This window comes from Chaetodon auriga, chromosome 5 (genome assembly GCF_051107435.1).
Source record: "Chaetodon auriga isolate fChaAug3 chromosome 5, fChaAug3.hap1, whole genome shotgun sequence".
Classification (NCBI taxonomy): Eukaryota; Metazoa; Chordata; class Actinopteri; order Chaetodontiformes; family Chaetodontidae; genus Chaetodon; species Chaetodon auriga.
In genome coordinates this window covers 6,502,497-6,517,305 of record NC_135078.1, presented here as the reverse complement: position 1 = coordinate 6,517,305, position 14,809 = coordinate 6,502,497, and the positions used below count along the sequence as shown (strand labels likewise).

At 44.1% G+C, this 14,809-nt stretch overlaps 1 protein-coding gene across 3 annotated transcripts in view; it reads left to right on the top strand.

Annotated features, from left to right (window-relative positions):
* sema4c (sema domain, immunoglobulin domain (Ig), transmembrane domain (TM) and short cytoplasmic domain, (semaphorin) 4C) overlaps window positions 1-13,593 on the top strand; it is an 86,938-nt gene extending 73,345 nt beyond the window's left edge. For all 3 annotated transcript variants that reach the window (XM_076730786.1, XM_076730784.1, XM_076730785.1), the window contains 7 exons: window positions 1,557-1,701; window positions 2,279-2,492; window positions 5,797-5,912; window positions 7,686-7,843; window positions 8,440-8,531; window positions 8,794-11,334; window positions 12,328-13,593. In XM_076730786.1, the coding sequence (XP_076586901.1) occupies window positions 1,557-1,701; window positions 2,279-2,492; window positions 5,797-5,912; window positions 7,686-7,843; window positions 8,440-8,531; window positions 8,794-9,689 (1,621 nt within the window). In that variant the 3' untranslated portion in view covers window positions 9,690-11,334; window positions 12,328-13,593. The remainder of the gene's footprint in view (window positions 1-1,556; window positions 1,702-2,278; window positions 2,493-5,796; window positions 5,913-7,685; window positions 7,844-8,439; window positions 8,532-8,793; window positions 11,335-12,327) is intronic.
* Window positions 13,594-14,809: the final 1,216 nt, after the last annotated feature.

Genomic DNA, 14,809 nt, shown 5'->3' with positions numbered 1-14,809 from the left:
ACTGTTCTGGGCTCTTTGTTTTTAGCTTGATAAAGGAATATTTTTTCTTGTGAAGCAGCTATAGAGAAAACTTATTCCAAATTTGATAATGAAACTACAGTCAGGGGTTTAGAAGGGTGTTGACAACTGTAATTGGTTGTGATAAGTGATTGTGGTATTATTAGTGGCACGAAGATTGGCATGTGTTGGACCACAACATAGCTGTAATGTGTTAATGAGTTAGTTATCAACAAAGAAATAGGAGCGAGGGCAGGAGGTTTTCTTTGGCAGGAAAGCTGGAGACTTTCTGCCTCTCCGGGTAATGCCCTTTGATGTCAGTCTTTTGTGTTCTTCAATAAGATATCATATCGCAAAGTGAACCAGCTTTGAACTTGAAGCTTTGTTTCTTCATTCTGAGTTCCTACAGCTGCTGAAAAAAGCCCAATCCTTTTTCTCTGTGTGACTCGCTGGGGATTCCTTAAAGCCCCCTGGCTTTGATAGAGATAACATTAAGATAATTGGACATTATGTAAATGATGACTCAGAGTTCAAGCCATAATCTCACTGAATAGGCTGTCTTTTTAACTCGCTAAGACATCAGTGCTGTCCTTTGCTTTTGACGTTCACCTTATAAACCCGTGACACTGCTGCACATTAACAATACTGCTCCAGACTGGAGGAGCACTCAGTGAAAGGACACAAGCTCTCTTCTGCTGTTTATGGCTTTAAAAAGCCCGAGATTTTACAGCGTCAGTTCACCCTGCATTTAAAGCCGAATTTGGAGCCGTGTACCTCCATGACTGTTCCAATAGATAACTGCAGCAAGACTGTGCTACACAGAGTACACCCCATGCTGCTGAGCATGCAATCTGGAATTTATGTGTCATTTGTTAAGGTAAAAACTTTGCCTTATTTATAACTATTTGTCTTTTGTCAATATTTCAGCGACTCAGTCTTGAGAGCTAAATAAACACGATTCCACTCCAGTGAATGAGCATGGAAATCAAATCTATTTGCGAAATGAGGAGTACAAGTGGGATTTCATGTGTCTGGGTCATGCGTCGATACATAATTTGAGTACCACTCGGGGTCTGAAATTGGGTTGGATGATCCCACACCCCCGACCTTACCATTAAATGAAATGCATTTCTTGAGTCACAGCGCCAACTGATTGATTTCACTGGCCTATCAAGGAAGTGTATTACATGCACATCAATTTAGTTTGCTTGGCCACAGAAAGAGTGGAGATGTGTCAACACACGTCATCATTTCAGCTCACTCAGTAAAGGACGGTTTAGGCTGTAGAGTTAATATTTACTGTAAATATTTACTGCACTGTGATTATTGAAAATATTATTTATATATTTAAAAGCTCACCTTGACAGTGTTTGCCGATTGTAAACATGTTCAGTTTTAGTTCATACTCCTTACTTTTAATGCAACAGATATGTATATTTTGCTACATTTCCCCATATTCCACTCTATATCTCGCGTGTTAGTCTGGCGTGGATGACAAATTGTCTCTCGTTTTTCACTGCCTTACATCTCTAATTCACTGCCTTGCCGCCACGTTTCAGGGGAGACGTAGACGTGTCGGCGGTGTGCCAGTACCAGATCAGTGATGTGAAGAAGGTGTTTGAAGGATCCTACAAAGAGTACAGGGAGGCATCCCAAAGGTGGGCACGCTACACCGGCGCTGTCCCTGTCCCGCGGCCCGGATCGGTAAGAAACTGGAAGCCCTGTGCTGGCACATACGATGTATGATGTTTGGTAAATGCAGATATGTCCAGACAATTTCAGGAAGCAAGAAAAGAGTGGTATTCCAAAATTTAAAGGTCTTGTGCACCTGTTTTTTCTCAGCTAATGCATCACAGAAGGAGAGATGAGTGGGCAGAGGAGGGATAATGAAAGAGGGAGGGAGGGAAATGGGTGGTGTGGGGTACTGTAGCGAGAGAAATGGAAAAGAGAAAAAGCTGGCACAACACGAAAAGCTAAGAACGTAATGATCCAGGACGAAAGGAAAGGAAGCAGAGGAAGGGGTGTGATGGCAGGCGGAGGTGAGAGCGAGAGTGAAAGAAAGACGGAGAAGAGAAGGGGAGGGAGAGTGGGAGGGCAGTCATCTCAAAGCCAACTAGCCATGCCAACCTGTGCCAGCTGCAGCTAAGAAGTTTCCTCCTCTTCCTCTTTCTCCTTCTTGGCCTTCTCGCTCTTCCCTTCATCCATTCCTCCATTGCTTTCCATCCTCCATTTCCCCGTCCATATCCCTCCCCTGTCTCTCCGTCCTCTGTCTGTGCTGCAGTGTATAACTAACTCAGACAGGGAGAACGGCTACAACAGCTCTCTGCAGCTGCCTGACGCCACGCTCAACTTTGCCAAGAAGCACCCGCTGATGGAGGACAAAGCTCTGGCTCGCCCCCTGCTGCTCACCAAGGGCGTCAACTTCACGAGGCTGGCAGTGGATCGCGTCAGCGCCCTGGACCAGCGAGCCTACAACATGCTCTTCATCGGCACAGGTGCAAATTACACGAGGGTTCATATTTTTACATTGCTGTAAAAATGTTGCCATTGGTAGTTTTAGCTCTAGAGTTGCAAAAAAAAAAAAAAAAATGTACAAAACTTGAGTTGAAGCTTGAAACCACTCACCAGCATTTGCATTCCATCACATGAATTCAGATTTTTCATATCTTTCATGGTTTTTCAATGATCACAGTTCATGTCATGTGTGCCAGCTGACACTGAATTTTCTATTGTTTTCATTGTTAAAATTTAGTGGATATTGCTTTAATCTCTTCTTACACTTCAACTGAGTAAAACCAACTGAAACTGACCAACTTTTACCTTTAAACTGACACCTCAGTGACATTTCAGTTGCTTTCATCATATTCAGTTCAACTGCTTTCACTGCTTAAACTTGGAATGAAACATATGAAAGTTTCAGTTGCAGATACACTTGAACTAATTTTAATTACTTTCAACTTCAACTGATTTAAGTGCTGCAACTTAAGCTGCAACTCCTATTCAACATCTCAGTTAAGGTTAACAGTTAAAGACAACTTCACCTGTTTATGGTGTTAGAACCTGCAATATTCAGCCTAAGTGAGCATACTTAATTTAGCCTTAATAATAATAAAAATAATAATGTAACCTTTTCTTGCCAGTTTTTTTTTTTTTTTTTTTGGACAAGATAACACCACACTCTCCAGCTTTAAACATGACACACTATCTACATACATGAATTAAGCCTTACGAGCTAAGCTAGTATTTTTATAACAGGGTTGTTGTGTTGGATTACATTATACGGTGCATGGTGTGTTTCTGGTATTTTGCCCGCCTCCTGTAGTATGGTGTTCTTGATGTGGCAGTGAAAATACATCATAGGTACACAGTCATTCTTCAGATTCCCCCATTCCCCCACTGTGGACGAGTGTGTGTTTTGTGGCGGTGTGTGTGTTGAGCCGAGTATTTGTTGAAGAGATGAGAACTTACAGGCCGTGGCAGCAGACAGGGACAGGTACTGGCATTAGGTATGGTGGCACAAAACAACATGCCATCTGGCCAGACTTCAGCTGGGTTTCAATTAAGGACTTGATTTGCATGCTGAGATCCATCTTCATGCATCAAAGGAAACGTCTACGTATGCACTACTTAATTAATATCTCCAGTCAGTTGCCATCGGGCCCATATGCAGGTGTCCTGTTTTGGCATGGATCTGAAGTCAGCCGGCCCTCCCAGAGCCTTAATCTTGAATAACACAGATCTGACAGTGGATTCCAGGGAATGTGAATTTGAATGCAGCCCATCTCACGAATGGAGAGAGATTCAACTACTTACCATTCAGATCACTGCAGCGGCAGAGTGACTGTGGCAACTGACAGTGTGACAACAGCGAGCTCAGGGCTTCTCTGCTGGCAAGCAGGGAGGCCAACCCGGACACACGGACACACCAACACACACGTGGTCACACACATGAGTAACACTCACAAATTGATATGTACACACACACACACACACACACACACACACACACACACACATACGCACGCTCACACTCCCTGAGCCAAGTGCAGTCATCCCCGCTTGTCGTGCTTCACAGCACAAACTCAACAGGGCCCTTGGCAGACGTGCGCTCATAGTGCCAATTGGGCTGCGGGCTTGATTAGGTATTAGCTGCAGCATAGTGACAGCTGATGTGAAAAGAGAGAGAGGGAGAGCTTGTCGAGACTGTTTTTCAGAAAAACCAGGCTACAGGATTGAGGGATTAGCCGACACTGGTCCCTGACGCCGCAAGAGGCGAGTGTGATGATATGCCTGCTGCTTGCTACGCTGGTGTGTGTGTGTGCGTGTGCATGTATTTCCTTCTCCTGAGTCTCCCGTTGGCTACCAGGTCAGCTTTTCATATTATCCGTGACAGTCTCTTAATCAAGAGGACCACACAAGAAAGCACATGTCAGCACACAACACTGTTCCATACATAGATATACACACACACACACACACACACACACACACATCAAGGTCACCCCACCAGCTGTGCCTGAAACGCCTTTCATCACAGGGGATCTACACTTGTTCACAATGCCCTACATGAAAGGAGCACAGGATCTCCTCTTCCTCCTCCAGCATCAGCTCCCCACACACCACTTGAAAACGTCTTCAAATGCATCTGATAATATTACCATTACCCAAGGTCTTAAAAGGCCACAAACAGCATCCTGACTCTTTCAAATTCACCTTTAGATAGTTTCTTGCTGTGCTGTACGTTGGAGCAGCTGTACGTTCTGGCAGGAGAAGTTGTTTTCTTTTTGGTTTTCTGCCTTCCTCAGTTGCGGAGTTGCATGAAATTTTAGTGCAGCTGCCGTTAAAGTTTCACAAATTGAAGCTGATGAAAGTTGCAGACAACCTGATGACACTGTATGTGCATTGGTTGTTATCATGTATGTGACTGCAAGCGTACTTTCTCTGTTGAGAGGACTTCCTTCCTGTCTTTCACAGACCTTATTCACAGCAGATGTTTTTACATCATAACAGGAAAAGCACAGATGGAATAAATAACGTTAATTAAGGCTGTATTCTTAGATGCTCCAGTTCCAGGGCCTTGATATTTGCAGGCTGGTTGTCTGGCAAGACTTTACTGGAGCACCCCAAATATCGTTAATGTTATTAGTTTCGCCTGTGCAGCGAGCAGGCACTGCAAGGCGCAACATTAGCTGATCGAACATTAACATATGCAATCAATAGATTGTGAACAGCAGCTAGAATGTGGTCGCCAGCATACAAGTGATTTTCAGCATGTGCTTTAATATTTAAATCAGTTCTTCTGGCTTCAAAGGACTGTGTTTGTATATCATAATATCTCACCATTAATATTTTAATGAACTTCTATGCCATCACAGGTGTGTGTCCGTGAATGTATTAGTATGTCATTAATATTTAAGGGAAATACTGTGCAGTCACAGGTGTTTGTTTACAGATCATTAATATTTAAATTGAGTGATATGCAGTCACAGGTGTATGGGTAAATTTATGATATCATGTCTTTATTATTTAAATGAGCTGGTGTGCAGTCACAGGTGGGTGTGTAAATATTTTTTAATATCATATCAACGATATTTAAATCAGCTGGTCTGCTGTCAAAGGTGTGTGCTTATGGGGTATTTTGTATCGGGACTCAGTCGAGTGCTGAAGCCATCTGTTATGTTTTTATGCATGCCATGAAAAATTGCTCTGGGGGGGATAAAGGAAGTCTACTGCGCTGAACTGAACTTGAACTGAAAGTTTGACTGAGCTGAATCCTTCTCCCTCTCCTGTGCACTGCAGCGGAGGGTTGGCTGCAAAGGGTCGTGATTCTGGGCTCCGAGGCGCACGTGATAGAGGAGATCCAGCTGTTTGAGACGGCCCAGCCAGTGGACAGCCTGACGATCTCCCACTCCAAGGTAAGGAAGGGGGAATAGGATGTCTCTGAGTTCTTGATTCGTTCTTCAAGGGGAACTGCACGGGGAATTGTATTCTCCGCATGTGAAAGCAGCTGCATAATGTCCTCTGTGGCTCTGCAGGGGCTTTGTCAAGTCTGAAAAAATATCTTCTCATGATGTCACCATGGTTAGCATGAACTGTGATTGTTGACCACACATTTTCCCAAAGGCTGCATTACAAATTGGGAGCAGTTTGGAGTTTTCTACCTAACAGGGTGTCTAATGAACAAATGCAGCCAACGCATTTTGAGGCAAACTAGCAACAAATGTCAGGATATCAGTCGGTTTTGACTGTCATACCAGGTCAGAAGGCAAAATAGTTAGAACCACTCAGAACAGCCACACTCAAAGGCAGGTCGAAAAGCTGGTTGTCAGTGCACCCCGTGGCTCTGGAGTTGAGATGCAGACCATGAACGGCAATATCTCTGTTGAGAGAGAAAAAAAGCGAGCTTACTGCTTATTTTCTCGCCTCCGTTACAGAAGTTACAGAAAGTGTGGGATGCAGCGGTCCCAATCCTGACGTCAGAACAGTGTGTGTGTGTGTGGGACACATCACTTCCATTTAGTTCTGAATAGAGTCTAATATTTTCAAGACAAAAAGGAACATCTCAAAATGTCTTAAGTCTTGTGTTGGCATTTCAATTGATTCATCTCAGTCTGGATACATTTGTGTGGAGAACATGTTAACAGACCAGACTCAGTACAAGGCAAGCGCTCGAGGCAAAAGGGATTTTAATAAGAAGAAAGCGGCTCTTCTTCTTTTTTTGATCATTTGAGTTTGAGCTTCCAGCTGCTCCCACTCAGTATAGTAAAGCCTAGCCATGTGCATATTGTCGTCTTGGACTCCTAGCTGGATTGTTTTCTGTCTTTTCCAGAGATGAGAAATCTTAATGGTCTCTCAGGGGAAAAGTTGTTCAAAGTTTCTTTGTTGTTGTGGTAATCTCCTGCATGGCCTGCACATCCAGCATGGCTCTGTGCTTCATGCGATCACATCCCTCGAAAGTAAAGTTTTGGTTCCATTTAGCTTGCCTTGCTGTTGCGTCACTTGTTCATTGGTATTCAGTGATAACAGCAGGACTTTGTCTTCTGCTGATCTGTTAATACTCTTTTTAACAGACACTTGCAGTCATAGATCCATTGACAGCAGACAGGCAGTCAGCACGGTGCCACTGGCCCGGTGCCACTCAGCAGATGTTTTTATCAACACTGCCCCCTTTCAGATCAAGTGCCGCCTCATGAATCCAAAATCCTCTTCACAATAACAGTAATTACAATCCTTCACCGCAGCAGGGAATTGAACCTTTGCCCCTGTTGTTTTCTCAATCTCCCGGCCCTGTCAGCTGAGCCCGTGTGTTGACGCGGGCCGTGTCCCCATGGCTCGACGATGGCACGTCCGCCAATCGATGCAGTTTTTGGGCATTCCCAGCCCTAAAGCCCACTGCTTATCTCGTTAATGCTGGCTTAGCTGCCACTAGACATTTTATAACATCTTTTGCGGAAAGAACGCTACCCAGATTGGATTGGACGAGGGTTGGGGGGGTGAATGTTTTTGTAATTGAGAGTGATTATCCCATTATCTCCTCTAACCCCTAACTGAGTCACTCTTCCTCTGTCCCTGTGTTTATCTTCCTTCTTGTTTTTCCTCTCCATCTGGTTTCTGTCTCTTGCTGATGGCTGGACCTGTTCTTTGTCGTCCTCTTTCTCTCTTCTTCTTCTCTGTCTGTTTTTCTGTAGAAGTACGTTTACATCGGCTCTCGTTCGGAGGTTCTCCAGCTGCCCTTGGCCAACTGCAGCCGCTATCAGTCTCAGCCAGACTGTCTGCTCGCTCGGGACCCCTACTGCGCTTGGGACAGCGAGGGTCGTGCCTGCGTCCGCATCGACCTCCACCGCGGGTGAGATGAGTACACCTATGCATTCACACTACACTATATACATCGATATTCGTATTTTAAGGCTTGGAATGGACATTTTAAAGGAAGCTGCTGATTCCAATACAGCAGATAGTATTAAGATATTATGTGTCCCTTAAACTCTGTGTTGACACCCATACTAATGAAAGTCTTTTGGCTTTCAGCCTGAAGCTCTTGCATAACATCCTCCTGCTTTACATGATGTGATTTCTCTGGTCAGCCTTGGGAAACAAACATAACCAAAAATATTAAATTGACAGGTGGTTAGAGGAGGCCTTCTGCATATCAGAACTGCACAGCATTTACTAAATGTGTGTTATAATCGAAGGCTGATACACTATATTCGTCTATTTAGTGACATTTACGGGTTATTTGGAGCTAAAATTCCGAAATTATCTTGCAAACATCTACATTTGTTTTCATGTGTTACATAGATTCTGGCTGTTTTCAGTATTCCTGTTATTACACAACAGATCACACATTGGATCCATTGTAGTCTGATGTACTGTGTGTCCCTTCAGTTCTAGTGAGAGACCATTATTAATCTTCCGCTCTGCTGTCTGCCCTTTCCCCTCCAGGTCTACCTCCTCCCTGTCACAGGACCTCATGCTGGAAAGGTTCAGCCGGGGAAAAGCAAAATTCGATAAACCCGTCTCCATCCCCAGCCCTGGTGAGTGTGGGGCCATGCCTCAGTACTGGTCCCTTGTGGGAATTGACTGTCACTGCAGGAGCCAGTCCATAGTAAGAAAAAAGGATGGACTTGGGACGGAACTGTGTGAATGTATTTGGACTGAGCTGAACATAGTGAATTAAGTAGGGAAGTGACTGCTGTAGAATATGAATTGGAATTATGATGGATGATACTATAACCCCCTCTCCTTTCTTCTCTCCCTCCTGCCTCCTCCTCCTGCTCCTCTCCTGTTGCTCTGCAGAGCACTCCCGTCTGAGGAACGTAACAGTGGTGGTGGGATCTGACATGGTGCTCCCTTGCCAGTTGGTCTCCAACCTGGCTCAACCCTGTTGGGTTCTCAATGACCGTGAGCTCCAGCTGGGTGACCCCGAGGCAGGAGGGCCACGCTTCGACCGGACACTCAAGGCCCTGGTCATCCCTGAAGCAGGCCAGATGCAAGCGGGCCGCTATATCTGCTACTCTGAGGAGCAGGGAGTCAAGTTTCAGACAGAGCGCTACCAGGTGGCCGTAGTAGCCAGCGCTCCGGTCTTTATGGAGGCCCGGGCTCCAGACAGCAGCATGGGACTCTTCTGGGTGCTGGTCATCACCCTTGGAGCGGCGTGCCTGCTGCTCCTTGTGGCAGCTCTTTACCTTCGCAGGAGGCTGAAGCTGGCACTGGGAAAAGGAGCCGACATGAAGCCTCTTGAGAGCACCCTGGTCTACCCCATCACCCTGCCTAAGGAGCCACCCACCTTTGTGCCCAGCAAGATGCCCAGCGACGAGGACCGTTTCTGGGAGACGGGTGCCAACTACTATTATTCAGATGGCTCGCTGAAGATCGTTCCCGGTCACGCCCTGGGGCCCAGCAGCGTTAGCAGCACGGCGTCACCCAGCGCCATTCCTGGCCAGCCCATCCACTCCCCCAGCCGTCTCAGCCTCACTAACATCCGAGGCTCCGGTAGCAACGGCTACATCCGCCTCAACCTGAGCACAGCAGGGGAGGAGAGGGCTAGCGGGGCTGGTGCTGGGGGCGGTGGGCTCGGAGGCCTGGGCATGAGCGGGAATGACTACTCCAGCCCCTTCAAGGAAGAGCTGAGACGCACTCTGCAGCAGAGAAGCGTGCTGCCTGACGCCAACCCCGAGGAGTCGTCCGTCTAGGCCTGTCCTCCTCCGTCTCCATTCCCTGAGTTGGAAAAACAAAACAACCAACCTACCTCCCTCCTTTTGAGGATGCCTGCTCTCTTTCTGTGACACGCTGTCAATTCCCCATGCTCTCTCTCTCGCTCTCTCTCTCGCTCTGCCAATGCCTGTTTGGCTCACTGTAGACATTTTTAGCACACAGCATGTTAAATATACACACTCATACACCATGTTTGCCAACATGCACTCCTATTATTATTGTGTTCTGGGCAACATGCAGTCATGATTGTGGCTTTTTCTTCTTCAACTGTGCAATCGCCACTTGTGTAAATTGTGTATTTAATAAGGCTGAACGCAGAGGAGAACACCTCAAGCATGGAAATGAAACAAATGGCGTTTTCTGAAGGGCACATTTCTTTTATGTTGAGTGGACCAAGTGAGGCTTTTAGCCCCAGTGCTGAAACCAGTTGACGAGCAGCAAATACAGCTGACTGGAAATATGAACTGATTCCCTGTCCTTCTGTTCCTTTGAGACTTTTTCAGCTTACTGCACTTAAAAACTGGAAGCGTGTCTTCCCTTTTTGTATTTGTGAGCCAAGAGTGTGAGAGGAGTATAAAAAGACTAATTAATCTCGAAGCAAGACGACAATCATGTCCCCGTAGTAGGAGCTCTGCGTGGGACCGAGAGGAGAGGAGAGAGAGCGAGAGACAAAGAGAGAGGAAATTAAATGGAAAATGAAGTGAATTGGAGTGAAAGACGCAAGGGGGTTTTTGAATGAAGGACAATCTCTCAAGACTTTCTCTGCTCAATTTGTATTTTTTTCCCCCATGCTGTATTTACCCCGGAGAAAGTCCTTGATCCCTTCCACTTTAATTTGTTGTGATGGTTGGTTTGAATTTCTTGTTGTTCTTTTTCTATGTCTTACGGACTACAGCAGTGTTCACAAAGTCATCAAGTGACTAATGGCTCCCCTCTATGAATGACAATGCGAGGGCAAGCGCTTACGTTCCTCGCTCAGCCCTGCACGGTGACCTTCAAACGCACCTTCACGTCCAATATACGACAAGTGCACTCCAAACAACATTTATTAGAGTCACAGTGTGTAACAGATGCCTGTTATGTTTGAGCCCTTTTGGACGTGTGTTCATTTATTTAGAAAGAAAAGGCTATTTGGATTCAACTCTTAGCATCGGAACAGTAACTGCACACTTAATTCCAAATTGAAGCCGACGTGAAGACATTAGGCAATGGGAATGTAGTTGAACCCTCACTGTTGCGACCGCTGTGGATGTCTCAATAAGTGCTTTATATCTTAAGTGTTTGGTGAGGGTGGTAACTTGCACTGCCAAGAAGGAAACTACCCCTCCACACACACACATTTACACGCTCACGGTCCTCTTAATGCCACCCATCCAGGACTACAGTGTGTTTGTGATGCACACTGAAACACCGTGAACCCCCCCCCCCTCTTACCGATGCCCAGAGACTGACCTGGGGCTACTGTGGACTTAAACAGAGGAAGAGCACTGTAAAACACACCAACACAAAAAGAAGCCACACACAGTGTTGATGGAAGACTGGACAGACAGACAGACAGACTGATTGCCGCCATGCTGACAAACTGCTGGCTCCAGGCGGGAAGCAGCCGTGAACCAGTGAAAGGTATTGTTCAACTTAACTAAATTCAACAGATTCACGCAAAAGTGTTCACTTCTAATGATTTCCAGTTTTGATTTTTGTCCTTCTGGCTGTCCCTTTACTCAACTAATCAGAAGAAATAATTAAATATTTCAGGAAATACACTTACTTGCTTTATTGCTGAAATTAGGTAAGACCAATAACACTCAAATAGGAAGCTGCAGCCATGAAACAGTTAAAAACTCAAAGCAGGGGAAAGCAAAGGGAAAAAATAACATGCTATATCTTGTTTGCTTTATCTGTACAAATGTTAGCATTTAATTCAAAGCACCGCTGTGCCTAAGCACAGCCTCACAGAGCCTCTAACAGGGCGGAAGACTCAGTCTCGTTACATCATAGGTTCTGCACCATGTGCTTCGTCTCCTTCTCATCAAAAGCTGTCCTTGTGCACACTTTTATTGAAGTGGGGGCAGGGACAGGTGCATCAGAAAAACTACTTTAATGGCAAAAGATAAGAAAAAGACCCACACTGCCCAAAGCCTGCAACTAAAACATTTTATTATAGAAAAAGCGTTTCAATCTGACAAGATCAAAATCAGCTGACCTGAGCAAGATTTTTGTCACATCTGTTTAATAACAATGTTCTTGCAAGATTCATACACATACAGGACCTTTTCAGACCAATCGTCAACTCAAAACTGACACATATAACTAGATTTTATTTTTACAGTTGCTGCAGATTTTCATATACCTGCATATATTATTTATTCTACGTTGGTCACATACAGTGACTCAGTACGGTATAATTCAATGTTAGTACCAGACTAAATTATCTTATTCGCCAAAAGGCTCTCAGCGGAAAATGTGATGTGTTCCATGGTGATGTAATAACGTCCTAAAAAATCTAACCTACTTTCTGATCTAATTTCAAGGAAGCTTTGAAACAGTGAACACTACATATGTTTGCTGTTACTAACTTTGCATTATTCTGTCCTCTTTCTGTGCTTTGTCTACCAGGGTTGCCCTTTGTTTTTGGGACTTGTCTGTCGGGACCAGAGCGGCACACCAAGAAGGAATGGGAGGACAAAAATACCTTGTTTTTTGCCCCACTGTGTACAGAGAGATGTAGAATATCAAAATGATCCCAAGGTTGAAGAGGTACTCAGCCATCAGCACTCCATCCTAGTGTTGCATGATCCTCTGCAAGTTGACTACATCTTTGATATGATCATCCTTGTACAAGTGCATCATTTTGATCAGTCATTTTTGGACTTTTACAGACACTAATATTGTGGAACACTAATGCTCTCTTTGGAAAAAAATACAAAACATGTTGGATTTTATGGTTCAAGGGTTGTACAGGAATTCATGGCTGTGTTTCAACACGTTTACTTTTTCTGTGCCTCTTGACCTTTTGGATAAGCCAAAGTAGACTGCAGTTGCTTTTGTTCTTGTTGAAATTCTTAAATTAATTTTATTTGATTCCAGATCGATATTTAAGTCTCAGCAGTCCGTCCACTTTGCTACACTGAGCTGATGTCTGCAACCTTTCTGCATATTTTATCTGCAGCTAAACTTTCCCTCAAGCAAAATGCAAAAATGGCTTGAGGCTGATGGATTTCCTGTTTGCTTCCTGTTTACATGTCAGTACTGATATTCTCAACCCAGTTCTTTATCCCTTCACTGAATGAAAGGCTGAATAATGCCCTAAACCTTAACCATTATTTAATTTGTCAGCCAATAAAAACCAAATGAGCATCTGTTGATTCAAAGCAGATCAGTGACAGTGTGTGGCCACTTTATGTTATTAATCCCCCCTGAGGTAGTTGCGACAACATATTTGCTCTTTACACTGGTACTTGGTTATGTCTCAATCTGTTTCTTAATACCATTATTTTTACAACTGGGCTTTTGTTTTAATATAACATGTTGCAAAACTGAAAAGATAAAGGAATACAGGTCTCAAGCTTGAAAAAAAAAATGCATGTCTGATGTACTTTATATGCATTTCTTCAGTTCCTACACATTTCACTGCTCATAATATTTTCTCTCACACGAGGCTTTAAGTTCTGCTGTTTTTCGCATTATTAATTGTATTAGTCTATTATCACTCCAGTTTTATTTGGCCCCAGTTTTGCTTGTCTGTTATTGATCTTTTGTTTGTTTTTAAAATATGTTAAGTAACTTATTTCACTTGTACAAACATGTTGATATTTATTATCATTGTACATATGTCCTTATTTTTTATATGTGTATATATACACAAATAAAAATAGAGATATACTTGATGTGGGAGCTTGTTTGTTAAAAAAAAGTCAAATTGCACACATAAAGGTAAGTTTCCGAGACACAGGAAAAAATTCTGAGCCTGTGTCACAGAGAAAAGAACCCTGATGATGTCATAGTGATGTCACCAGAGTTATCTGAGCCTGGGCTTGGAGACTACAAATCAAAAAAAGGAAAGGTTCCATGATTAACGAGGGCCATAGAGTGGGATTTTGCCAAGGCGCAGAGGGTCTAAGAAGATATTTGGTTGCATTGTGGGAAATGTAGGATCCTTTGTTTTTGGAGCCTCACTCATTCAAAGCCTAAAAGTCAGGATATATCAACCTCTGCTACTTCGGTTTTAAATGTCTTTTGTGAGTCCCAAAACTGTATGAAAGTGCAACACAAAAATACTCCTTTAAGACATATTTAGGACCTATTTGCAACATGGATAAATATTGGAAAGTGTTTCTATATTTTAAGTGATTTAAGCCAATTGTGTCTATATTGGAGGCCCACTTCAGGTTCTGGAAGATAGGAGATCCCAGATACCTGAAGGTTTCTACACCAGACACAGTGTTGTTAAGTATGTTGATGGATGGCAGTGTTGGAGGGCTTCTCCTGTCCATTGTCATCTCCACAGGTTCGAGTGTGTCCAGTTCCAGGTTGTTCTGAGCACACAAGAGGACCAGCTGTTCAACCTCTCATCTGTATGCAGACTCAGCACCATCCCACATGAGGCCGATGACTGCTGTGTCGCCTGCAAACTTCAGGAGTTTAACAGATGGGTCTATTCTCCTGAGATGCACTCATTGGTGTGGGAGAAGAGCAGTGGGGAGAGCACACATCCCTGGGGGTGACACTGCTGATTGTCTGGGTGCTCAATGTGATTTTGCCCAGTGCCATCTGCTGCCAACTGCCTGTCAGGAAGTTAGTGGTCCATTGACTGGCATGGGCTGGCACACTGAGCTGGGTGAGTTTGGAAGACACATTTCCACTCATCCTGAGTCAGTGGTGACAATTATCACCAAGTGTTGAGAGTTGATAGTGCAGAAAATGTAATTTGCATGGGAGCTGGGAAATAAATTGTTAAAAGTGGTGGATAAATGGCTAAAACATCCAGCTTCTGCCACTCAAAGTGGTAGTCATAAAATACAAACATAACCAAATCTAATGAAACAAAGAACAGAAGACTAAACATCAGCAATTTCCACCAAACCCCTTTCTTCTATGA